This window comes from Gopherus flavomarginatus, chromosome 8 (genome assembly GCF_025201925.1).
Source record: "Gopherus flavomarginatus isolate rGopFla2 chromosome 8, rGopFla2.mat.asm, whole genome shotgun sequence".
Taxonomy (NCBI): domain Eukaryota; kingdom Metazoa; phylum Chordata; order Testudines; family Testudinidae; genus Gopherus; species Gopherus flavomarginatus.
The window spans coordinates 53442040-53468749 of record NC_066624.1 but is presented as its reverse complement, the minus strand read 5'-3'; the positions used below and the strand labels follow the sequence as shown (position 1 = coordinate 53468749).

General features: G+C 50.5%; 1 protein-coding gene across 5 annotated transcripts in view; it reads left to right on the top strand.

The window, feature by feature from the left end:
• Positions 1–26710, top strand: part of MID2 (midline 2) — a 440591-nt gene that overhangs the window by 52666 nt on the left and 361215 nt on the right. For all 5 annotated transcript variants that reach the window (XM_050965460.1, XM_050965458.1, XM_050965459.1 and 2 more), the window contains exon 2: positions 10570–11285. In XM_050965460.1, coding sequence (XP_050821417.1) covers positions 10626–11285 — 660 coding nt within the window. In that variant the 5' untranslated portion in view covers positions 10570–10625. The remainder of the gene's footprint in view (positions 1–10569; positions 11286–26710) is intronic.

The window sequence follows — 26710 nt, the reverse complement described above, 5'->3', positions numbered from 1 at the left end:
GTCCTCCATACACCTGGGATGCCGTGACCCAATCTGCTGATGGAGTGTCCCAACTTGGGATCGTGACCCTTAATTTGGGAACTGATGCCGTTAAATAGAAGGACGCAAGTCCCTTGGGAATATCCTAGACATTGTAGCTGCAGCAGGTGTTGTTCTTACTAACCAGTTGCACCAGTGACTCCATAAACAAGGTTGCAGAAATCTTCCCTTTATAATCCTTGCCTACATATCCTTTGTTAGGGTTTTTAAAAAGGCAAACAAACCCATTTTGGCCTGCAATCCCTCTTCCCACCTCAGGTCAGAGGAGAATGTATTTAGTTAGGGCTCATTTCTGCAACACTCGTATTGCCACTAATTTGAATGAGATTACTCATGATAGTAAACCCTGCTCTCCATACGGACTGTTGAATTCTGTCTATAAGCACTGGCCTCTTAAAAGTAAAGCAGGTGGGCTTACCTAATTGGAGGCTCCTGCCTCAGCAAGTAACAAATGCTGAGTCAAGGGTGGTTTGTAATAAATTTCAGAGGGTCACAACACTCTGAACAAACCAAAGGAAATGCAGTGTAATTGCTAGCAGCAGCAACAATAGTGAGGAATAGCCAGCATGGTGGTGAAACAGATATTTAACCCAATCCCTACCATCTGCATGGGCCCGGATATCACAAAGGAGTACAGCAGAGTCCGCTTAGGAGATGGAAATATTGGGGCATGTGGCAAAGCTTTCTTGGCTGCTCCCCTCACTCTACCATGGTGGCCCAGATAGGAGTTGGGGTTTGAGAACCGGCACTAGGGCAAAGGGAAAAGCTAGTGCTGGGAACAGTTTCCTTTCTCCAAATGTTTTTGTACACAGCTGCTTTTCCACACTCCAAGTCCTTGGGTATTTTTGGCAGGCCTTGGAAAGATTACTGCAGCAGTAAGATACATTACATTTTTAATTAATTTTATAAGCTCTGTGAGCTGGTGCGGGCAGAGATGAAAGTCTGCTCTAGGCACTTGCAAGTGTTGTTCCAGGCAGTTCGGAATAGATTGTATGATATGGTACTGGCTCAGGCAGGTTCCAACAAGCTGCCTGCATTTCTGAATGTTTGAAGATGCCTGAAGCTTGGCAGGGAAGCTGGGTCCCCAAGCCATGCTGCTGTCAGTCCCCTTGTGGTCAGGGAGCAGCTGCTGGTACTGCCCCCAGGTTGTGTAGAAGCCTGTCACGTCCTTGTGATCTTAGTGATTGCTCTGGGCTTTTGGAGCCATTTAGGGAATTGCTCTTGTTGGAGTTGGAGACGGAAACCCATGGTGGGACACCGAGGTAGCACGAGGAGGAACTGTCCCGGTCAATGTGGTGCAAGGGTCTTCTGTCCCTAAGATTAACTTGTGACATTCTCAAAGTGCCCCTGCTCCTGCTCCTGCTCCTGCCTGTCAAACCCTCTCTGCCCTGAGCACCACTGTGCTGAACCCTCGAGCACCATCCCAGCTCTCAAACCTTCCTGACCACTCCCCCTCCAGTGAGACGTCTCCAGAGCACCTCCCAGCTACCAAACCCTCTTTTCCAGCTGGCAGAGCGCTCTCTGCCCCACCTGTTTTCATGTCAATGTCTAGGTCTGGGGATGGTAATTAGAACAGACTCCTTTATCTTCAAAGTTACGCACTCCCTCCCCCACAGTGACTGTGGCATCAAGGGAAGGTGCTCTGCCCTTCCCAGATAATGTAGGGGAATTAGTGCTTTGAGAGTGCCTGACAATAGGGCATGTAGCCATTGCTAGCTCCAGACAGCCAGGCTCTGCGCTCCCAGTGTACCCTCTTTGTTGCAGTCCCACGGATTTCATTAGATTTACTCCTGACTTACACCAGCAAAAGACCAGCGTGGCCGCAGGCCTGCGAGAACTACAACAAAAGAAGTCTTGTGCAACCTTTTATTCCAAGGGTAGGTATTGCTTGGAGCATCTGCTCTGAAGGAATTCAGGCAGGTTGGTCTGCGCGTGGTCGGCACATTGTAGTCAGTCCAACATGCAAAGGAACGACAAAGCTGCAAAGTGGATCTGCAGAGTCTGATTGTTTCCACCAATGGCATTAAGGAGATGCATCAGCTCACCTGGAGGCTAGTGCATGGCTGTATCTGAGGGAACTGCAGTGGTGCAATGCTGGGGGAGGTCCTTTTAGCTGGATCAGTTGAGGGAAGTCCTGATGCTTTGGAGTGGTGGGTGGGTTCTTTCCATCCGAGGCTGGTCATAAATCCCAAGAGAGTTTGTGTTCCTACCAAACGGTTGCTCCCCGGGGCAGGCAGTAACTATTCAGATTGGGGACTGACATAACCTTAGTCCCAGATTTGGACCTTAGCGTCCAAAATATGGGGGTTAGCATGAAAACCTCCAAACTTAGTTACCAGCTTGGACCTGGTACCTGCTGCCACCACCCAAAAAATTAGAGTGTTTTGGGGCACTCTGGTCCCTCTGAAAAACCTTCCCTGGGGACCCCAAGACCCAAATCCCTTGAGTCTCACAACAAAGGGAAATAATCCTTTTTCCCTTCCCCCCTCCAGATGCTCCTGGAGAGATACACAGACATAAGCTCTGTGAAACTACACAGAGTGACTCCCCCTCTCTGTTTCCAGTCCTGGAAGCAAAAAGTACTTTCCTATTCCCCCAGAGGGAATGCAAAGTCAGGCTAGCAATCCAACACACAGATCTCCCCTTGACTTCTTCCTCCCACCAATTCCCTGGTGAGTACAGACTCAATTTCCCTGAAGTAAAGAAAAACTCCAACAGGTCTTAAAAGAAAGCTTTATATAAAAAGAAAGAAAAATACATACAAATGTTCTCTCTGTATTAGATGATACAACACAGGGTCAATTGCTTAAAAGAATATTGAATAAACAGCCTTATTCAAAAAGAATACAAATCAAAGCACTCCAGCACTTATATTCATGCAAATACCAAAGAAAAGAAACCATAGAACTTACTATCTGATCTCTTTGTCCTTACACTTAGAAACAGAAGATTAGAAAGTAGAACTACTTCTCCAAAGCTCAGAGAAAGCAGGCAGCCAGGAAAACAAAGACTCAGACACACAATTCCCTCCACCCAAAGTTGAAAAAATCCGGTTTCCTGATTGGTCCTCTGGTCAGGTGCTTCAGGTGAAAGAGACATTAACCCTTAGCTATCTGTTTATGACAGGGACCTTTCTGGTACACAGGAATTCTCTCAGGAGCAGAGTTGTCACTGAGAGAGAGAAGTGTTTTGCTGCAGTGATGTACTTCAGATCACTGCCTCTGATGTCAAAGTGCCCCATTACTCTAAGTGTAATCAGAGGCTTTGCTACCAAGATCTTCCCAAAGGAATGACTTAGTGCAGTGGTTTTCAACCTGTGGTTCATGGACTTCTGGGGGTCCACAGACTATGCTTAAGATTTCCAAAGGGGTCTACAACTTCATTTGAAAATTTTTAGGGGTCTGCAAATGAAAAAAGATTGAAAACCACTGATTTAGTCTATTAATTCTTTCAGCGTCAGGGATGTTGTATTGAGAAATAGATTTTACTTAGACCACATTGTAGGGTTTTGTAGGGGCAATGAAAGGTGCTGTGGTCTAGTGGATTGAGCATGGGGCTGGAATCCAGAAAGCTGAGTTCTAATCCTATTTGTCACCAATTTGTTGTCTGGACAAGTCTCTAACTCCTTTATGCCTCATTTTCTCCATCTCTGAAATAACTCCTCCTTACCTGCCTCTCAGGAACTTGTAAGGATGACCGAGTCATTGCCTGTCGAGCACTCTGCTATGTCGATGCTAAGGACTGTGTTCTCTTGAGCCTGAATAGATTTTAAAGTTACTTTGTTGCTAAGATGTAATAAGAGTAATCGAATGTGATGATTTAGATTTAATATTAAAAAGCTGTGTGAGAAAGCGCCTGCTGCTCTCTAGCAGAAATTAATGAGTTTCCTCCATTCCCATGGCTGTGCATTTATCACTGACAGTGCTGCTGCCGCAGACACAGGAGTAAACAAACAGCCACCTGCCCGCCACTAGAAATGTGGCACCTCGAGTAGTGCGTGGGAGGGTGTTTGCAAGTGTGGCGAACTGGGACTGTTTTTAATGTTTTCTCTGAATACTGTGTGGGGGCCTCAGTTCCTGGCCGACCCTCTGTTGCCTAGCAACTAATAGCCAGGCCCTTCCCACCCTGCAAGGGGATGCTAAACGTGTGGGAGACAGATCAGGTGACCTCCTGGCCCCGGAAAGCAACTAAGCAGAGGAGGAGGGGCTGGAGAGGTTTTCAGTCTGGAGCTGGCTGGGGACGAGGAGTGAAGTGCAGATGTAGGGGTCTGGCTCACGGCCCCCCAGAACAGACCCAGCCGAGGGGTCCCGTTCTCTGTACCTACAAGCTCTGTTTTAGACTGTGTTCCTGTCATCTAATAAACCTCTGTTTTACTGGCTGGCTATGAGTCACGTCTGACTGCAAAGTGAGGGTGCAGGACCCTCTGGCTTCCCCAGGACCCTGCTGGGGCGGGCTCGCTGTGGGAAGTGCACGGAGGGGCAGAGGATGCTGAATGCTCCAAGGAGAGACCCAGGAGGTGAAGACGTGTGAGCTTCTTGCCCTGAAAACAGAGTGCTCCAAGGGAGAAGAGGCTCCCCAAAGTCCTGACTGGCTTTGTGGGGAGCAGTTCCAGAGCTTCGCCCAGGGACTCCATGACAGCAAGCATCTCAGTAGTGTGACAAACCAAAGGAACAGCTGGTGCCAATATGGAATGACTAGGGCTGGGTTGTTGGCTGGTTTTCTCCTAATTTTGAAGGCAAAGGGCAGGCTGGATAACTGACCTCTCCTTTTACTTGTGGGGTTTCTGCTGAGAGCCCCCCTCTGAGTGGCTATCTATGGCCATGCCCAACTGCTGCGCCCCGGGGCAGAAGAGGCTGGGCCTACCCAAAGAAAAGGGCTGGCTGCTCTTTCAGAATGGCCCAGATTTGGTGGGGGCTGGAGGAGCTGCCCTGTGGGAGGGTGGGAAACAGCTGCCCCATTCCTCAGTGGAGAGTCCCCCCGCTGGGCTGAGGGGCAGGGAGAAAGCACAGGAAGGCAGGGGGAGGCCGTGGGGCTAATGAGGAGCCTCCCTGGCAAACAAAGACAGCTATGTGGGGGGGGTAGGGGAGAGCACCTAGCAGTAGGCAGCACTCCTGCTCCCTCGCACAGGGTCAGCCAGCACTAAGTTACCCACAGGCAGTTTCCCTTTGCCCTCCTGGGAGGAGAAGAAGAGGAACGGGAGTCTGTGTGTCTTGCCCTGGGCAAGTGTCCCCCACACCTGCCATGCACATACCAGGAGTAAGAAACCTCCCAGGTCGGCCATGTGCGCATCCTGCCCGTCCCTCTGAGGCACGGCAGTGCCACGACAGCATGGCACATAACCAGCTCCTTGCAGCTATTCTCTTCGATAGCCAGCTCAGAGCATTGTGCATTGGAGGGCCTCTACCAGCCCAACTGTTTCCAAGATCAGTAATTGCTGTGTCTTCCTCGTGTTAGGTAGTTCACACCAGAGTCAACCTGGAAGAGTGAGTTAGACCTAGAAGGCATATGAGTTTTTACTGAGACCGTGCTCTGTGAATGTACCCTTCCTACAGTTTCATCTCCCCGCTCCCAGCAGGAGAGCAGAGAAGATGACTAACCATTTATTGGTTTGCCAGCAGTGCAGTGCACTCCTTTTTAACACAGAACAGAACTAGTGGGAGCATGTGTCAGATATACACAGCCAGACTGTCTCGCAGCCTACTGCAGTGCCCCTGCTTGCTGATTAGCCTCTGCCACTCTGCATCATGCCAGGCATCAGGAGCACTTGGGTCAACTTGTTTTTTCCTCTCCTTAGTGCATGCAGTCCATTATTCTGGCATGTTTCGGAAGTGAAAATTTCCACCTGGAAAAGAAGCTGGTGTGAGGTCTGGAAGTGGTTTTACCAGGCAACTTCCACTGCAGATAGACATTGCTCATCCAGTAGGTGTTTAATAATTACACTTGGAAGGATTAGATTTGTAATGGTGAATGTTGGTACACATCAGTTTCACAGTACACACACAAACTGAAGAAAAAGTATTTCCAGCAGTAATAATCAAAAAGTAAGAAAAATGCCACTTGAGAACTTCTGAGCATTTAGGGATGTTTCTGTTGTATATTTTGACATGTGATCATGCTAATTTGTGTTTTAATGGTTACAGAGCTTTAACTTTCTGACTTTCAATGTCTACTGCCATGATATCATTATTGTCTTGCTCCCCTGGTGTGTGACTTCTTCCCATAATGTTGAGCAACTGTGAAAAAACCTAAAAAATGGATGAAAATAAACATCAGTATTATCTGTCAAAATGATCAAAACCCATAAACTTCTGCCAAGCCTGTTAATAACGTAGAGAGTGTCAATGCATGTCAGAACATCACTTATGCTTTTTTTCAGCCATCTGAGGAGCAACTGCCATCTAAACTCTGCTAATTGCCTCTTTTTAAGCACTTTTGTTGAAGGCAGCTGACCTGGTCTGAGGGGCGGGAGAAGGTTGGGTTTGGGGCTGGGAGGGATGGGTGAGCTGCTACTCAGGTCTGGTCTACACTACGATTTTAGGTCGAATTTAGCAGCATTACCTCGATTTAACCCTGGACCTGTCCACACGACGAAGCCCTTTTTTTGACCTAAAGGGCTCTTTAAAGTGATTTCTTTACTCCACCTCTGATGAGGGGATTAGCGCTTAAATCGCCCTTGCCGGGTTGAATTTAGGGTAGTGTGGACGCAATTCAACAGTATTGGCCTCTAGGTGCTATCCCAGAGTGCTCCATTGTGACCAGTCTGGACAGTGCTCTCAACTCAGATGCACTGGCCAGGTAGACAGGAAAAGGCCCGTGAACTTTTGAATTTCATTTCCTGTTTGGCCAGCGTAGTGAGCTGATCAGCACAGGTGACCATGCAGAGCTCATCAGCAGAGGTGACCATGGAGTCCCAGAATCACAAAAGAGCTCCAGCGTGGATCGATCGGGAGGTACTGGATCTGATCACTGTATGGGGAGATGAATCTGTGCTATCAAAACTCCGTTCCAAAAGACAAAATGCCAAAATATTTGAAAAAGTCTCCAAGGGCATGAAGGACAGATGCTATAACAGGGACTCGTGGCAGTGCCATGTGAAAATTAAGGAGCTCAGGCAAGCCTACCAAATAACCAGAGGGGTAAATGGCCACTCCAGGTCACAGCCCCAAACATGATGCTTCTACGATGAGCTGCATGCCATTCTAGGGGGTGCAGCCACCAGTACCCCAACCCTGTGCTTTGACTCCATCAATGGAGTAGGACGCAACACGGAAGCGGGTTTTGGGGGCGAGGAAGATAGCTCACAGTAAGGAAGCAGAGAAACTGGTTTCCCCAACAGCCAGGATCTGTTTCTCACCCTGGACCTGGAGCCAGTAACCCGCAAACCCACCCAAGTGTGCCTCCCGAACCCGCCAGGCAGAGAAGGGACCTCTGGTGAGTAAATATTAGATATGGTTTAAAAGCAAGCGTGTTTAAAGATTAATTTGCCCTGGCATTTGCGGCCAGTACAGCTACTGGAAAAGTTTGTTAATGTGTCTGGGGATGGAGCGGAAATCCTCCAGGGACATCTCCTCCATAAAGCTTTCCTGGATGTACTCCCAAAGCCTTTGCAAAAGGTTTCTGGGGAGGGTGGCCTTATTCCTTCCGCCATGGTAGGACACTTTACCACGCCAGACCAGCAGTATGTAGTCAGGAATCATTGCAGACCAAAGCATTGCAGCATATGGTCCCGGTGTTTGCTGGCATTCAAACAACATCCGTTCTTTATCTCTCTTTTATCCTCAGGAGAGAGATATCATTCATGGTCACCTGGTTGAAATAGGGTGCTTTTATTAAGGGGACATTCAGAGGTGCCTGTTCCTGCTGGGATGTTTGCCTGTGGCTGAACAGAAATGTTCCCCATTGTTAGCCACGCGATGGATGGTGAAGCCATCAAAATGCGACTTTGTAATGAAAGCACACGTGCTATGTAATGTTAACAGCAAGGTTTACCATTGTTCTATAAAATGTGTCTTTTTAACTACCACTCTTCCTTTTTTTTCCTCCACCAACTACATATGTTTCTCCTTCCCAGAGGCTAGCAAAGATTAGAAGGCGAAAAAAATGCACTGGGGATGAAATGTTCTTTGAGCTCATGCTGTCCTCCCACACTGACAGAGCACAGCAGAATGCGTGGAGGCAGACAATGTCAGAGTGCAGGAAAGCACAATCTGAACACGAGGAGAGGTGGTGGGCTGAAGAGAGTAAGTGGCAGGCTGAAGATGATAGGTGGTGTCAGCTTGCTGACAGAAGGCAGGAGTCAATGCTCAGGCTGCTGGAGCATCAAACTCATATGCTCCAGCGTATGGTTGAGCTGCAGGAAAGGCAGCAGGGGCACAGACTGCCACTACAGCCCCTGTGTAACCAACTGCCATCTCCAAGTTCCATAGCCTCCTCACCCAGGCGCCCAACGACGCAGTGGGGGGGCCTCCGGCCACCCAGACACTCCACCCCAGAGGATTGCCCAAGAAACAGAAGGCTGGCCTTCAATAAGTTTTTAAGTTTTAAAGTGCAATGTGGCCTTGTCCTTCCCTCCTCCCCCACCTCTCCTGGGCTACCTTGGCAGTTATTCCCCTATTTGTGTGATGAATTAATAAAGAATGCATGAATATGAAGCAACAATGACTTTATTGCCTCTGCAAGCGGTGATCGAAGGGGGCAGGTGAGGGTGGGTTAGCTTACAGGGAAGTAGAGTGAACCGGGGTGTGTGTGTGGGGGGTTCATCAAGGAGAAACAAACACAACAGTCTCACTATATCCTGGCCAGTCATGAAACTGGTTTTCAAAAATTCTCTGATGTGGCAGCAAACGGTGCAGTTCGACTGCTAGGCATCGACATCTCCTGGCTGCTGTCCAGAAGATGGTGCAGTACGACTGCTAGCCATGATCATCTCCTGGGTGCTCAGCAGAAGATGGGAATGACCTGGCTGAGTCACTCCTCACCGAGGTCGACTAAAAGAGCACCCAGGAGTACGACGATGACGGATACCAGTCATAAGGCACCATCTGCTGCCAAAAGGCAATGAGCGGCAGCTGTGTAGCACTGCAGTCCCACGTCTGCCAGCACCCAGGAGACATATGGTAATAGCTGATCGGGCTCCATGCTTGCCACGGTATGGCATCTGCACAGGTGACCCAGGAAAAAAGGCGCGAAATGATTGTCTGCCGTTGCTTTCACGGAGGGAGGGGGGCAGGGCCTGACGATATATTCCCAGAACCACCCGCGATTCTGTTTTTGCCCCATCAGGCATTGGGATCTCAATCCAGAATTCCAATGGGGCGGCGGAGACTGTGGGAACTGTGAGATAGCTACCCACGGTGCAATGCTCCGGAAGTCGACGCTAGCCACGGTACTGTGGATGCAGTTCCTCAACTTAATACGCTGAGAGTATTTTGTGTGGGGACACACACAATCGACTGTATAAAAATGATTTCTAAAAAAAGACTTCTATAAATTCGACCTAATTTCATAGTGTAAACATACCCTCAGTTTGCCAGGAATGAAATGGAGTAGCCCGTTTTACCCAGGGCAGGAGGGACTAATTTGAGTTCATGCACTGTGAAATCAGAGCCATTTATTGTTCTGTGCTCGGAAATGCATTTGATGATGCAGCTTAAAGCCCGGCATCTGAACAGAGCCCATTTCAAACCTTCCTCAGAGGAGCTGTGTAAAAATATAGCCCTGTTTTCCTCCAGCTGGAGATGATTTAGGATCCGCTGCATTCTTCCTTGAAGTGCTTTGGAGAAAATAGAGCGATAGAAGTTTAGAAACTATCAACTCACTCTCCTCTCTTCCCCACCCCCACCCCAAAGACTGAGGAGCTGATTCAAACACACAGCAAAATAATAATACATTGGAGTCCCTGACTCTTTTGCTTGGTCAGAGGTTCCAAGACTCCAGTCTCTCCCTTCCCATGCTTTTCCTAGGATCCTTCACTGAAAAGAAGTAGGTGCTTTCTAATCAGTAGAGAAAATGTTTAGGGTTTTATCGTTGCTGCTTGTTTTTCCTCCTTGATGTACACCAGAATTCTCATGCACACAAGACAGGCACGATCCCCTCTGTTTCTTGTCTTCTGCAGTGAAATTGTGCAGTTTACCTTGCCTTAGCTTTTTGCATTGCTGTCCCATCCTTCCTTCCCAGGCGAGAGGGAAAGGTTTATAGCAGAGTTGGCTCTTTTTTCCCACCCCCAATTTCCTGTCTGAAAATATTCCTGCAAACTGTGAGTCAATGTCTCAGCTTCGTATGAATATGATCTTGGGGATGTGATGGAAGGTTTTGGAGCATCCCCTGCCATGCTCATGTGAATGCAGTGCATTTAAGATCCACACTGGCTGCATCCCTCTCTCCTTTCCCCAAGAAAATGTCTGGTCTCAGTTTCAGGCAGGAAGGAGTCACTGCTATCTTTCCTTTTGCTGATGCTAATGTAGTTCCTGATGTCCCTTGTATTGAGTGGCTTGCTCTCATGCTGCTCCTTTCTCCTGTTCTCTCTTGTAGGTATCTGACCAGCTTCCCTGGTTTTTGATGCTAAAGCAGGATTGTTTTAACTAAAGATGGAAACACTGGAGTCGGAATTGACCTGCCCAATCTGCTTGGAGTTATTCGAAGACCCTCTGTTGCTGCCGTGTGCTCACAGCCTGTGCTTCAGTTGTGCCCATCGCATCCTGGTGTCCAGCTGCTCCTCCAGCGAGTCAATAGAGCCCATCACAGCATTCCAGTGCCCCACCTGCAGGTATGTCATCTCCCTTAACCACCGCGGCCTAGAGGGCCTCAAGCGGAATGTGACCCTGCAGAACATTATAGATCGCTTCCAAAAGGCTTCTCTGAGTGGCCCCAACTCCCCTAGCGAGAGCCGCCGAGAGAGAACATACCGCAAGAGCCCTGCCATGTCCAGTGAAAGGATAGCATGTCAGTTCTGTGAGCAGGACCCGCCGCGGGATGCGGTGAAGACCTGCATAACCTGCGAGGTGTCCTACTGTGACCGCTGCCTCCGGGCCACGCACCCTAACAAGAAGCCATTCACCAGCCACCGCCTGGTGGAGCCCGTGCCGGACACACACTTCCGAGGACTCACTTGCTTGGAGCACGAGAATGAGAAAGTGAACATGTACTGTGTTGCGGATGACCAGCTGATCTGTGCCTTATGCAAACTGGTGGGACGCCACCGGGACCACCAGGTGGCATCACTGAGTGATCGATTTGAGAAGCTCAAGGTAAGAGTCACTGGCTTTCCCAAAACGAGTGGTGTGAGCTGGGGAGGGTCGTTTGTGGCTCGCTGGGCTCGCCCTAAACCAGGGGTGGCCGAATTGTGCAGGAAATGGAGCAAGTGCCAGCTGGGAGCATGATGAAGCATTGCATCTTGGGAGCTGTAGTTTCAGTGGGCCTCAGCTCTATGGTGAAGTGTCATGGGTCAAAGAGTGGAATGCCGTGAACTGTTGCTCTTTGGCCACCTGGTTCAGTGGCAGAGCCCTAGTGCCACGAGGAAGGCTGCTGCATGCTGAGAGTTGGACAGCCTTCCTTGTAGGGACTGTGGTTTTCCAGTGGAGTATTTTTAAAGCTAAATCAGTTCCAGATGTCCTAGTCAGACTCTTATTTACACCTAACGAACCCTCCAGGCTTTAGAAGGTCCATAGGTTAATGAAAACTGCATGATCCTTTAGTGGTAAAATCTCCAGACCATTGGCAGCTAGAAGGTTAAGCGAACCACATGAAAGAGAGATCCTGCTTGTATGATTGCAAGAAAGTTGTTCATTTTCTGCTGATCTGCATGTCACGAGTTCAGTCCTCAGGCGTGCTAACCAAACCATAGAGCCCACAAAGTACAGAGCAAGCCTCCCCGTGCCCCAAATTAGACGGGGTCGTTGTGTGTAATAGAGAATGCAATGGTGGTTCTGGGCAGCAGCACCAAGAATGTCCACGCAATAGAGAGTGCAGGGCTGCTTCGGGGAAATGGGTATGGGTGGGGAGGGCATGAGTGGGGAGTTTCAGGGTAATGGAGAAGCTAGTACTGGAGCTGGGCACTGAGTGCAGGGACTTATGAGATCTGGTGCTGGCTGTGGCTAGTGGACCCAGGGATTTGCTTAGTATTTATTGTGGAGATTCTCCTACTGAAAAATCTTCCGTGCACATCCCTGCAGATTTCCCAGATCCTGGATCTTCCAAGCTGCTGCTCTCCCTGCCCCAGCAATGGGTCCTGTGTGCAGACCCTTGCTATGTCTATTGGCTGACTGTAATTTCTGCAATGAAGGATTATTGGAAATGAGATGTGTCTGACTCGACACTGATCAGTGGTGAAGTGTCATTGAAATTAGAGGTGTACTCTCCCCCGATTCACTCCTTGCAATTGGGGGTGCATCTGTTCCCTCTCTGATGCAGGCATGCAGTGTAATCCCCCTGAATGAGACTTGTATCTGCATGCATTGCACGTGAGGAAATGTCCTTCTATCCTTCTGTATTTGAAGCTGGAATCCCAGCTTTGTCCCCAGGGCTAGATGGGACCAGTGCCTTCCATCTAGGACTGCAGGGTGAGCTGGACTAAGCAGATCATCTAGGGGCACTCTGCCACAAACAGCAGATCCCAGTCCAGGTGTGAATGTGGTGGCGTGCATTTAATTGTGGTACAGCAATGACTATGCAAGTTAGATTTGGCCCTCAAGCCCCAGGCAATTTGTCATTGGGCTCCAGGGTTTCTCGCTACATTGGCCAGGCCCTGGATTAAAGTTATTGATTTATTAACCAATGGGAGCCTTGTCTCTCTGTTTTTCCTCAATCCACACTCTCATTCCCCATCCATTCAGCGCCTAGTTATGCGTGTCCAGGTTCCTTAGTTTCTCTGCACTGAAGAGATTTGGCAGCCTTTATTTATCCCGTAAGGACAAAAGTCTTCTGTTGCCTTTCTTTGTTTCTGGGGGTGGTTGGTCTGTCTAGCACTAGTGGGGGTATTACTACCAGCCTACCCCAGGTCGGCTTGTCCAAAGCTTTGTTGGGGTGACTCCACGATTGGCTCCTATTTCATGAGATAAGGCCCGGAAAATGAAGGTTACTCAATGGCACTTGGTCAGAACACACACACTGCCTGGCGAATAGCTGACTAAGTGCTGAGGTCAGTAACCTATCTGGCAGCATGGCTGCATCTCCGTGCTCGACTGCCTTCCTTTCTGCTCAGCCCCTATAATCTCCCATAAGCCGCCGTCTCCTCTTTATTAGAGGCAGAAAAATGAGCAGATGAACCTGTCAGCTAGACTTGCTGTGAAGATGGAAAGGGTCAATTAAACTGATCGCAGGGTAGGTTCCTTCTCCGTCCCCGTATGTCTCGGTGCACACTGGCTCTTCCAGGAGTTATGCCAACTCCATCCATAGAAGCAGTGCTGACTGTGGTGGAGCTGAGCTCCAAAGGCCATGGCAGAATTCCTGGGTTCATGCTGCTTGCTTAGACTGCAGGAAATGCACGAGGGCCTGGGAAAAATCATGAAACCAAGGGTGCTGAACCCAAGAGGCGCTGTGACCAGTGTGCCATGTCACAAAGCCCAGAGCCACCACTGCAAAGTGATCACAGCTCAGTCTCTCTAGCTAGGCCTGGGCCCTCCCATCCACATTGGGCTGGGATCAGTACTGGGGTGGAGGGTGCTGCTGCAGGTGACTGGTGCCGCCTGTAGCTCATAGACTCATAGACTCTGGGACTGGAAGGGACCTCGAGAGGTCATCGAGTCCAGTCCCCTGCCCTCATGGCAGGACCAAATACTGTCTAGACCATCCCTAATAGACATTTATCTAACCTACTCTTAAATATCTCCAGAGATGGAGATTCCACAACTTCCCTAGGCAATCTATTCCAGTGTTTAACTGCCCTGACAGTTAGGAACTTTTTCCTAATGTCCAACCTAAATCTCCCTTGCTGCAGTTTAAGCCCATTGCTTCTTGTTCTATCATTGGAGGCTAAGGTGAACAAGTTTTCTCCCTCCTCCTGATGACACCCTTTTAGATACCTGAAAACTGCTATCATGTCCCCTCTCAGTCTTCTCTTTTCCAAACTAAACAAACCCAATTCCTTCAGCCTTCCTTCATAGGTCATGTTCTCAAGACCTTTAATCATTCTTGTTGCTCTTCTCTGGACCCTCTCCAATTTCTCCACATCTTTCTTGAAATGTGGTGCCCAGAACTGGACACAATACTCCATTTGAGGCCTAACCAGCGCAGAGTAAAGCGGAAGAATGACTTCTCGTGTCTTGTTTACAACACACCTGTTAATGCATCCCAGAATCACGTTTGCTTTTTTTGCAACAGTATCACACTGTTGACTCATATTAAGCTTGTGGTCCACTATGATCCCTAGATCTCTTTCTGCCATACTCCTTCCTAGACAGTCTCTTCCCATTCTGTATGTGTGAAACTGATTGTTCCTTCCTAGGTGGAGCACTTTGCATTTATCTTTATTGAACTTCATCCTGTTTACCTCAGACCATTTCTCCAATTTGTCCAGATCATTTTGAATTTTGACCCTGTCCTCCAAAGCAGTTACAATCCCTCCCAGTTTGGTATTGTCCGCAAACTTAATAAGCGTAATAATAGCTACAGTATAGTGCTCCCATTAAATCTGGAGGCTCCATCTGCCCCTGGTAGCTGTATCCTGATCTAACCAGGATGGGCTGGAGGCACAGTGGGGGAGGGGTAGACATCCTCACTGCAGAGATTGAAGCCGATGTCGGTGTGGCTGAGGCATCCTGATCAGACGGGGTGAGCTAACCAGCCTTGTACAATGCAGTTCATGTGAGTCTTCTAGGGATAATGGTCCTGGGGCCTGATGCTCCCAGGCATGGCGTGTTCTGTCCTGCTAGCTGTGATGTGCCCCGGGAACTTCCCTCTCCCCAGCTCCTACTTCTGACAGGTACCAACTGCATGCTGTTCATTGGCCCCGTCAGGTCAATCCTGACAGCATCTGTCCCCCTTCCTCTGTCGGTCTCCTGCTAACTGATGCCATTGCAGGATCTGCACTGGGGACAGCCTTTTCCAGCAGTACCAGCAATAAACTCCCCAGCACCACTGAAGCGCACCAGACAGTCTCCCCTCTCCTGGCCCTTTTGGCCAAAGCTCTATATCTAGCCATCTGTCCCGGGCTATCTGGACACCTCACAATCATTTGGGGCTTTCAGCGCCACAGCTGTTACCTCATCGTATAGGTGCAGAACTAAGCAGCAGGAGAGATTAAGTGACTTGCACAAGGCCTGTGGTTGAGCTGGGAATTGCCTCTCCTGTGACCTGTCTGCTGCACCATCCTTCCTATCCTCCCATTTCACTTGTCTGCTGTATAAGGACTATTTATCATTTTCATCAGCCTTCCTTTCCCTCCCTCCCCACCTTCTCCCAGTCCCTGCAGAGATACGCCTGGAAGTAGCCTCAGGTGTGTTGCCACCTTGCTCTCTGTGTCTGGGGAACCTTCCCTCTGTGGTAGCCTGTTTTCCAGCTGGAATATCCTCCACAGTGAAGCAGCAGAAATGGGTGATCATCCCCCCCAACACAAGTATGTAGCATGTGTTTGATCTGAACTGAATTACAGTTCTGTGCTTTCGAAGTTGGAGAGATCAAACTTCCTGGAATACTTCCCACGGTCCCTGAGGAGTACTTTGAAGCCTGATTTTTAAGCAGCACTAATGGCTCCACTGAATCTGAAGTGAACCTGAATGACTGATATTTGACCTACATACAAAATATAAAATTAGAAATCTCTCCCCTCTCCCCCAATGCATTCCATGTGAATCTGCAAAATAGTTTTAATTAATTTTATTTTCAAATAAAATTAAAAATCTGTATAGCCTGTTATATTACTGATTATGCTAGTAAGACTATAGTTAGTCAGATTTCCATTAGAATCCTCTTTCACATGCTTATAACCTTTTAATCACTTCTCTTTCCAGTTGAAATTTTCCAGGCTTATTCTCAGCCTGAAAGTGATTTCTTTTTTTAAATATTTAAGCAAAATCAATTCACCTACTTTTGTTATGTGAGGGGGCAGGAAGAAATACTTTCCCCTCTAGCAAAACTGCCAGGCACTCTTTCATGCACAGGTTAGATTTCTAAATAAAAGGACTGATGATTGGACAATAAAACTTTCCAGAAGTCTTGTCCTAACTGAGGGCTATTCTCCAGACTAATTTGCATACACAGAAACAAACACTAACCACAAATTGTTTAAATTTACTATTTTTGCACATTTATACTATGAAAATACTGTCTAAGAACTATTGATAACAGAAATAAATGAAATGGTAGCAATTGAAACAGTCAGCATTTGTCAATGGCAACCCCATATTGGTGATGTTGCCTAGGTTTCTTATTAAAGGGTCTCAGATACCACTGTCATGTTTAGTGGTGATCTCTGCAACATAGGCACTGACTCTGTGGGTACTCCAGGTCTCAAGCACCCATGGAAAAAAAATAACGGGTGCTCAGCACCCCCCAGCCGGAGCTGTTTTGCGGGGCTGCTGATCAGCGGCTTGGCTGCTGTCGGACAGCACTCGGGGGAGCAGGGCTGGCTTTAGGAAGTGTGGGGCCCAATTCAAACGTTTTCGGCAGAGCCCCGGCAGGGATGACTTAAAAAAAATGTTAAAAAGGCCTTTCATTTCTTAGCAACCAGTTCCCTATAAAAAGTTCTGATTTAAGGGATGTGCCACAGTATGTATTTTTTGTACCAGTAGGGTTACCATACCTCCGTATTTTCGTCCTGGATGGCGATTTAAGAACCAAAAAGATAGACATGTCTGGGAAAATACGGATGTATGTTAACCCTACCTAAAGTTCTTTTTTAAAAAGATGGGCCTGAACTAGAAATGAGCTCCGTTTCACATGTGTGGGTCCCCGCCACTCCCTGGGGGTGTGCTAGGGTGACCAGATGTCCTTATTTTATAGGGACAGTCCCGATTTATGGGTCTTTTTCTTATAGAGGATCTTATTACCCCCCACTCCCTGTCCCTATTATTCACACTTGCTGTCTGGTCACCCTATCCCAGTGTGCACATTTGTGGGTCCCAGCTACTCCCTGCCCCCCTCATTGAAGTAGGTGTGCAGGGTTACTGCCCTGGGAACTGCAGGGCACCAGTGGACATGATCGGACTGGCTGGAGGCAGGGCAGGGGCTGACTGGAGGTAGGGTCTGGCTGCAGGCAGGGCAAGGGGTGTGGGGCTGGCTGGAAATGGGTGGGGTGGGCTGGCTGGCTTCAGGTAGGGCCACGGAGAGGGGTGAGGCATGGGTTGGCAGGGCTGGAGACAGAGGAGTGTGGGACTGGCTGGCTTCAGGCAAGGGCGTGCAGCAGGGGCTGGGTGGAGACAGGGCAGGGGTTGCGGGGCTGGCTGGAAATGGGCTGGTGTGGGCAGGGCAGGGACTGCGGGGCTGGAGGCAGGGCAGGGGGTGTGGAGTTGGCTGGAGATGGGCTGGCTGCAGACGGGCTGGTGCAGGCAGGGCAGGGGGTGGAGCAGGGGCTGGCTGTGGGCAGGGGATGTGTATACAGGGGGTACAGCCCACCCTGTACGGTGAGTGCCCCCTCCTCCTCCCTCTCCCAGCGGGGTAGCAGCAGCAGCAGCCAGGGATTTGGGGGCTATTTAAAGGGCCTGGGGCTGCCCTGCTTCCACCGCCCCGTAAATAGCTGAGGGAGCTCTGGGGAAGCGGGGGGGGGGGGGCTCCTGCAGCTCTTTAAATAACCCCCAGAGCCCCCTGCTACTCCAGGGCTCTGGGGGCTATTTAAAGGGCCCAGGGCTCCCCTGCTTCTACCGTCCTGGCCTTTAAATAGCCGAGGGAGTCCTGGGGAAGCGGCGGGGCTCCAGTGGTTATTTAAAGGGCCGGGGCTGTAGAAGCAGGAGAGCCCCGGACTTTTTAAATAGCCCCCAGAACCCTGAAGCCCTACCCCAGGGTTCCAGCAGTGGGGCTCTGGTGGCAATTTAAAGCCAGGCCACTCTGGCACAGTGCACCGGCTCTTGCCGGTACACCGAACCGGGGCTTGGGTGCGGGGCCCTCTTAGGGGTGGGGCCTGATTCAGGGGTATTGGTTGAATTGGCCTAAAGCCGGCCCTGCGGGGAAGGGCGCAGAGCAGCGAGAGTGGAGCCGGTGGGGAGGGGGAACAGACAGAGTGAGGATGGGGCCTCAGGGGAAGGGGTGGAGTGGGGGCAGGGTCTCAGGGTGCAGCCACCCTCTGGGAAAAATAAAAGTCAGTTCCTGTGCTCTCCAATATTGTAGTTTCCTAGTTCTGTAGATGTTCTTTGTATTGGTGTTTCAGTGCTGCGTTCTGTTTGGGTCACAATCACTTTGGGGAAGAAAGATAACAGAGGCTCCCCGAAATAGTTATTAATGATTCCCAATCCTGCTGGAAAGGTATAACAAGTGGGGTTCTGCAGGGGTCTGTTTTGGGACTGGCTTTGTTCAATATCTTCATCAGCGACTTAGATGTTGGCATAGAAAGTACGCTTATTAAGTTTGCAGATGATACCAAATTGGGAGGGATTGCAACTGAAGAAGAAAAGACGGTTACTCACCTTTGTAACTGTTGTTCTTCGAGATGTGTTGCTCATATCCATTCCAATTAGGTGTGCGCGCGCCGCATGCACGTTCATTGGAAGACTTTTACCCTAGCAACACTCGGTGGTTTGGCTGGGTCACCCCCTGGAGTGGCGCCGTTATGGCGCTGGATATATACCCCTGCCGACCCAACGGCCCCTTCAGTTCCTTCTTGCCAGCTACTCCGACAGAGGTGAAGGAGGGCAGGTTTGGAATGGATATGAGCAACACATCTCGAAGAACAACAGTTACAAAGGTGAGTAACCATCTTTTCTTCTTCAAGTGCTTGCTCATATCGATTCCAATTTGGTGATTCCCAAGCCTTACCTAGGCGGTGGGGTCGGAGTGAAATGTTGCAGAATGCAAAACCGCTGAGCTAAATACTGTATCATCTCTGGACTGTTGAACCAATGCGTAATGTGAGGCAAAAGTGTGAATCGATGACCAGGTAGCTGCCCGACATATTCCTGGATGGGGATATGGGCCAGGAAGGCGGCAGATGACGCTTGCGCCCGAGTAGAATGGGCAGTGAGGTGGCTAGCCAGAACGTGAGCCAATTCATAGCATGTGCGAATGCAGGATGTTACCCAAGATGAAATTAATTGGGAAGAGACCAGTAGGCCTTTCATCCGGTCTGCGACAGCTACAAAGAGCTAAGGTGACCTTCGGAAGGGTTTGGTTCTCTCGATATAAAAGGTGAGAGCCCTGAGGACGTCCAGGGTGTGTAGCTGTTGTTCCCAACGCGATGGATGCGGCTTCAGGAAGAAGACTGGGAGGAAGATTTCTTGATTGACATGAAAGGCAGACACCACCTTAGGGAGGAAAGAGAGGTGTGGTCGCAGCTGTACCTTGTCCTTATGGAATACCATATACGGGGGGTCTGCTGTCAAAGCCCACAGCTCAGATACTCATCTCACTGAAGTAATAACGACGAGGAAGGCTGTCTTCCAGGAAAGGTACAGCAGCGAGCAGGTGACCAGTGGCTCGAAAGGAGCACCCATAAGCTTGGCTAGCACCAGGTTTAGATCCCAGGTAGGGGTCGGGCGTCTGACTTGAGGGTACAAACGCTCCAATCCCTTGAGGAACCTTGAACTATAGGGTGAGAGAAGATTGATTGGTCATTTTCCCTTGGGTGGAAGGTGGAAATGGCTGCCAGACGCATCTTTATGGAAGAGACCGCTAGGCCCTGCTCTTTTAGGGACCAGAGGTAGTCCAGGACCGTAGGAACGGACACTTGTCTGGGGACTAAGCTACGCTGAGCGCACCAGCAGGAGAAACGTTTCCACTTGGCGAAGTATGTCATCCTATGGAAGACTTCCTACTGCCCAAGAGCACCTGTTGGACTGAGGCAGAGCAACGCAACTCAGACTGGCTCAACCACGCAGCAACCATGCTGTGAGATGAAGGGACTGCAGGTCCGGATGGTGAAGCCTGCTGAAGTCCTGTGTTATGAGGTCCGGCCAGAGTGGCAGGGGGATCAGGTCTGCCACTGAGAGGTCGGACAACATGGTGTACCAGTGCTGCCTCGGCCACGCTGGAGCAATCAGGATCAGGTGGGTGCTGTCCCTGCAGAGCTTGAGTAGGACTGTGTGGATGAGCGGAAACGGTGGGAAGGCGTAAAGTAGGTGCCTCTTCCACAGGATCAGGAATGCATCTGAGAGGGAGCCCAGGGAGCGTCCCTGGAAGGAGCAGAACACCTGGCATTTCCTGTTTTCTTGGGAGGCAAAGAGATCTATGTGAAGAAACCCCCACTTCCAGAAAACAGAATGGATGATGTCCGAACGAATCGACCACTTGTGAGACAGGAAGGATCTGCTGAGGTGATCCGCCAGAGTGTTCTGGACTCGTGGGAGAAAAGACGCTACCAATTCGATCGAGTGGGCTATGCAAAAGTTCCAGAGGTGGATGGCTTCTTGACAAAGGAGGGAGGAGCATGCTCCACCCTGCTTGTTCATGTAAAACTTGGCAGTTGTGTTGTCCGTGAATACTGACACACAACGGCCTTGGAGATGGTCTCGAAACACCTGGCATGCTAGACGGACTGCTCTCAGCTCCCACACATTGATGTGTAAGGCCAGTTCTTGGGGCAACCAGAGGCCTTGAGTGCGAAGGCCCCCGAGGTGGGCACCCCAACCCAGAGATGACATGTCCGTGGTCAGGGCCATCGAGGGTTGTGGTGGGTGGAATGGCATCCTTGCACAGACTAGAGTGGGGTCTAGCCACCAGGTTAGGGAGCCCAGAACCTTCCTGGGGATAGTGAGCACCGAGTCCAGGCTGTGTCTGCGTGGTTGGTATATTGAAGCAAGCCAGGTTTGGAAGGGACGGAGGCGTAGCCTGGTGTACTTGGTCACGAAGGTGCAGGAGGCCATGTGACCTACTAGGCTGAGGCAGGTGCGCACCAACATTGTCGGGAAGGCTTGAAGACTTTGGATTATGGAAGCCATTGCTTGAAAACGCGACTGCAGGAGGCAGGCTCTGGCCAGATTGGAGTCCAGAACCGCTTTGATGAAGTCTATTCTCTGTGTGGGTGTCAGAGTAGACTTTTCTGTGTTGATCATGAGGCCTAGGCTCCCGAAGAGGTCTGTGATGATGTGCAGGTGCTGTGATACTTGCAACTGGGAAGTCCCTCAACTGAGCCAATCGTCGAGATACGGGTAGGCATGTACCCAACAACGCCAGAGGGAGGCGGCGACTGCAGCCATGCATTTTGTGAAGACACGCGGAGCTGTAGAAAGGCCAAACAGAAGTACAGTGAACTGAAAGTGTTGATGGTTGACCACAAAACGGAGGTACCGTCTGTGTGGTGGATAGACTGCGATGTGGAAATACGCGTCCTTCATATTGAAGGCGTCATACCAGTCTCCCGTACCCAGGGACGGGCTAATGGTCCACAGAGATACCATGTGGAACTTCAGTTTTGTCATGAATTTGTTGAGTTCTCGCAGGTCTAGGATCGGTCGTAGACCTCCCTTTGCCTTGGGGATTAAGAAGTATCGGGAATAGAACCCCTTGCCTCTCATGTCCTCTGACACCTCCCTTATGGCTCCCATGGCTAGGAGCGACTGGACCTCTTGTAAGAGGAATTGCTTGTGAGAGGGGTCCCTGAAGAGGGATGGGTAGGGAGGGTGGGAAGGCAGGGTTGAAGCAAACTAGAGGTAGTATCCCCCTTCCACCATGCGCAGGACCCAACGATCTGAAGTTAGCTGGGATCAGGCAGGGAGGAATTGGAAGAGGTGGTTGAAAAAGGGAGGAGAAGGATCCGGTAGGGTAACTGGTGGGCTGTCCTCGGGCGTCCCATCAAAAGTTCTGCTTGGGCCCCGCTGGTGGTTTGGGGGGCGCCTGATTTTGAGCTCCTTGAGGGCCAGATTGTCTCCGGCGATTCCCCCTGCCATGCCTTCTGGTAGCATCCTGATGCGGCCTAGGCTGGGCATAAGGACGGTGTGGCTGAGGCCGGAAGGTCCTGCGTTGGGTCACTGGCGTATGCATATCCAGTGAGCGCATTATAACGCGATTGTCCTTCAGACTTTGCAACCTGGGGTCAGTCTTGTCTGAGAAAAGGCCCTGGCCTTTGAAGGGTAAATCCTGAATGGTTTGTTGCAATTCAGGAGGAAGACCTGCTACCTGGAGCCAGGAGATATGCCTCATCATCACTCCTGATGCCAGAGTTCTGGATGCAGAGTCCGCTGCATCCAGAGAGGCCTGGAGGGAAGTTCTTGCTACCTTTTTACCCTCCTCAAGTAAGGCTGTGAATTCTTGATGAGACTCCTGGGGAAGAAGCTCCGTAAACTTCCTCAAGGACACCCAAGTGTTAAAGTTATACCTATGTAGGAGGGGTTGTTGGTTTGCCACCCTAAGTTGGAGGCCCCCGGCCGAGTATATTTTGTGGCCTAGGAGGTCCATACGCCTAGCCTCCTTTGACTTAGGTGCTGGGGCTTGCTGGCCGTGACACTCCCTTTCGTTCACCGACGGACAACTAGAGAGCAAGGAGGTGGGTGAGTGTAGAGATATTCATGCCCCTTTGAGGGGACCATATATTTCCTCTCTACTCCCCTTGCTGTAGGTGGAATTGAAGCTGGGGATTGCCAAATGGTATTTGCATTAGCCTGTATGGTGCGGATGAACAGAAGAGCGACTCTAATAGGTGCATCAGCCGATAGGATGTCCATGACCGGGTCCTCTATTTCAGGGACCTCCTCCACCTGCAAGTTCATATTCTGAGCCACTCGCCTCAAAAGGTCTTGATGGGCCCTGAGATCAGTTGGTGGAGGGCCTGAGGAGGATGTCCCCGCCACCGCCTCATCAGGCGAGGAGGAGGAGGAGAGGCCCGAGACCAAAGGGTGCTGTGGTGGCTCCTGTACTTGAGGGGCATCATCTGCGTCAGGTGGAACCTCAGTGACTGCAGATGGTATTGAAGCCTCATCCGTGCCTGGAGTGGTGGGAGGTGGCTTATTGTCGCCTCTGGTACCTGGTGTTCTGACGGGGCCAACCGTTGAGCCACTGATGGTGCACCTTGGGCTTGGTGGTATGCCCATGGTGTCCAGAAGGACTAGTGATGAGGTCCTTGCTCGTGGCTCTATCTCTCTGGGAATATGTGGCTGGGGACATCAGAGTCACGCTCCTGATGGTAGGATGTGCTACTAGCCTGCGATGAGACCGATGTGTGTCTCGAAGGCCACGGTGGTGCCAATAGACCCTGGGAGGGCACCACTGTTCTCGACGCTCGAGCTCGGGGCGATACCGGGGAGCAGTACCGGGAGCTATAACAGTACCGCGAGCGAGACCGAGACCTTCTACCATACCGGTGCCGGGAGGTCGACCGAGATCTTGAGTCCGTTCGTCTGGAGTGACTGCGGGATACACGGTGCTGAGATTGGTGCCGTGAGTCAGATCGGTACCAGAAGTATCTGTCCGGCGAAGGAGATGTCGAACGATGCTGCGAGTGTGACCGGTACCGTGATGGAGAGCGGTGCCGGGACTGCGAGTGGCACCGGGAGCAGGAACGACGCAATCGAGAGCATCTGCGAGACCGTGATCTTGAACAACGTCTCTCTGGTGGACCAACGGAAGGTGGCCTTACCAGGGCCGGCTTGCCGATGGATTGTATGACCTGCACTGGCGTTGCCGGGGGTTGAGGCCGTGTTGACTCCATCATTGCGATGAGCTCTCTTGCCGTGGAGAAGGTCTCCGGCATAGAAGGGCGGGTAAACTCAACCACAGCATGAGCCGGGCAGCTGTCAGGCACCAGACTCAACGGCCCTTGTGGGACCGGAATCAATGGTGCTGCACTTGGTGGAGCTGCAATCTGTGGTGCCACAGTCGACGGTGCCACGGCAGATGATGGTGCTGGATGAACCGTCTTGGAAGAGCGCTCCTTCCGTGGAGCTGAAGTTGGAGCACTATGTTGCTTCCCAGGTCTCAGGGACAGGGAGCGATGGCGAGCAGATGTTGGTGCCGGCAAGGGTCGGTGCTGGGACTCCTTCTCGGTACCAGAGTGGTCCAGGGCTGGAGGAGCGCTCCTTACAGAAGCAGTTTGTTGGGCACTCGGTACCGACGCTGCAGGACTAAGTGCCGACTCCATGAGGAGCTGTTTCAGTTGAAAGTCCTGCTCCTTCTTCGACTTTGGTTTAAACGACTTGCAGATGTGGCATTTATCAGCAAGGTGGGATTCCCCTAGGCACTTGAGGCAGGAGTCGTGGGGATCCCCTATTGGCATCGGCTTCTGACATGCCGAGCATGGTTTGAATCCCGGTGCTTTGAGCATGGCCCCGCACCGGGGTGGAGGAAAGGGGCTAATCCCTGATCCCTCCTTAAACTATATACACTAACTATAAAGACAACAATTAATACTAACTATAACTACAAGAACTCGAACTATACACACAGTAAACAGCAAAGAACTGTGAGTAGCTAGGGGTATGGAGATCAGCAAAGCCGTGCTCCACTGTTCCAATGGCCGTCACAGGCGGTAAGAAGGAACTGAAGGGCCGTTGGGTTGGCAGGGGTATATATCCAGCGCCATAATAGCGCCACTCCAGGAGGCGACCCAGCTGACCCACCGAGTGTTGCTAGGGTAAAAATCTTCTGACGAATGTGCATGCGGCGCGTGCGCACCTAACTGGAATTGATATGAGCAAGCACTCGAAGAAGAACAGAGTTTTCACACTGTAGCCTGGCCAGTCATGAAACTGGTTTTCAAAGCTGCTCCGATGTGCACCATGCCCTCCTGTACTCTTCTAACCACCCTGATGTCTAGCTGTGCGTAATTAGCAGCCAGATGATTTGCCTCAGCCTCCCTCCTTGCCGTAAATGTCTCCCCCTTACTCTCTCAGATATTGTGGCGCGGATAGCAAGCAGTAATAACAATTGGAATATTGGTTTCGCTGAGGTCTAGCCAAGTCAGTAAACTGTGCCAGCGAGCTTTTAAACGTCCAAATGCACATTCTACCACCATTCTGCACTTGCTCAGCCTATAGCTGAACAGTTTCTGACTACTGTCCAGGCTGCCTGTGTGTGGCTTCGTGAGCCATGGAATTAAGGGGTAGGCTGGGTTCCCAACAATAACTATAGGCATTTCAACTTCCTCAACAGTTATTTTCTGGTCTGGGAAGAAAGTCCCTTCCTGCAGCTTTTGAAACAGACTAGAGTACCTGAAGACGCGAGCGTCATGTTCCTTTCCCAGCCATCCCAAGTTGATGTTGGTGAAACGTCCCATGTGATCCACCAGTGCTTGCTGCAGCATTGAAAAGTACCCCTTTTGGTTTATGTACTCGCTGGCTTGATGCGCCGGTGCCAAGATAGGGATATGGGTTCCATCTATCGCCCCACCACAGTTAGGGAATCCCATTGCAGCAAAGCCATCCACTATAACCTGCACATTTCCCAGAGTCGCTACCCTTGATATCAGCAGCTCTTTGATTGCGTTGGCTACTTCATCACAGCAGCCTCCACAGTAGGTTTGCCCACTCCCAAGTTGATGCCCGACTGACCGGTAGCTGTCTGGCGTTGCAAGCTTCCACAGGACTATTGCCACTCACTTCTCAACTGTGAGGGCTGTTCTCATCTGGTATTCTGGTGCTTCCGGGTAGAGGAAAGCAAGTCTCAAAGTTCCATGAAAGTGCCCTTACGGATGCAAAAGTTTCGCAGCCACTGGGAATTGTCCCAGACCTGCAATACTATGTGGTCCCACCAGTCTGTGCTTGTTCCCCAGGCCCAGAATCGGCGTTCCACGGCATGAATCTGCCCCATTAACACCATGATGTGCTCATTGCCGGGGCCCGTACTTTGTGAGGAGTCTGCGTCCATATCTATGTCCTCATCACTCTCGTCACTGTGCTGCCGTCGCCTCCTCGCCAGGTTTTGCTTTGGCAGGTTCTGGTTCTGCATATACTCCAGGATAATGAGCGTGGTGTTTACAGTGCTCACAATTGCTGCGGTGATCTGAGCGGGCTCCATGATCCCAGTGCTATGGCGTCTGGTCTGAAAAAAGGCATGAAACGATTGTCTGCACTGACGGAGGGAGGGGCGACTGATAACATAGCTTACAGGAAACTAAAGTCCACAAAGGGGATGGCTTTGTATCAAGGAGAAACACAAACAACTGTCACACAGAATGGCCCCCTCAAGGTCAACGATCGAACTCAAAACTCTGGGTTTAGCAGGCTCTTGATTTCACGGAGGGAGGGAGGAAACGAATACAAAACAAATCGGGTCTATTTCTTCTTTTGATCTACTCCATCTATCTTTTACATCTTTAGGGTAGCAGCAGACAGTGCAGTTCGACTGCTAGCCATCGTCATCTCCTGGGTGCTCAGCAGAAGATGCTGCATTACGACTGCTAGCCATCGTTGTCATCTGGGTGCTTGGCAGAAGATAGGAATGACCTGGCTGAGTCACTCCTATGTTTGTCCAGGATCCCCTGACTGACCTCACTGAGGTCGGTTAAAAGAGCACCCAGGAATACGATGATGACAGCTACCAGTCGTAATGCACCGTCTGCTGTCAAAAGGCAATGAGTTGCTGCTGTGTAGCAACGCAGCGCCACGTTTGCCAGCACCTAGGAGACTTACGGTGATGGTCAGCTGTGCGGGCTCCATGCTTG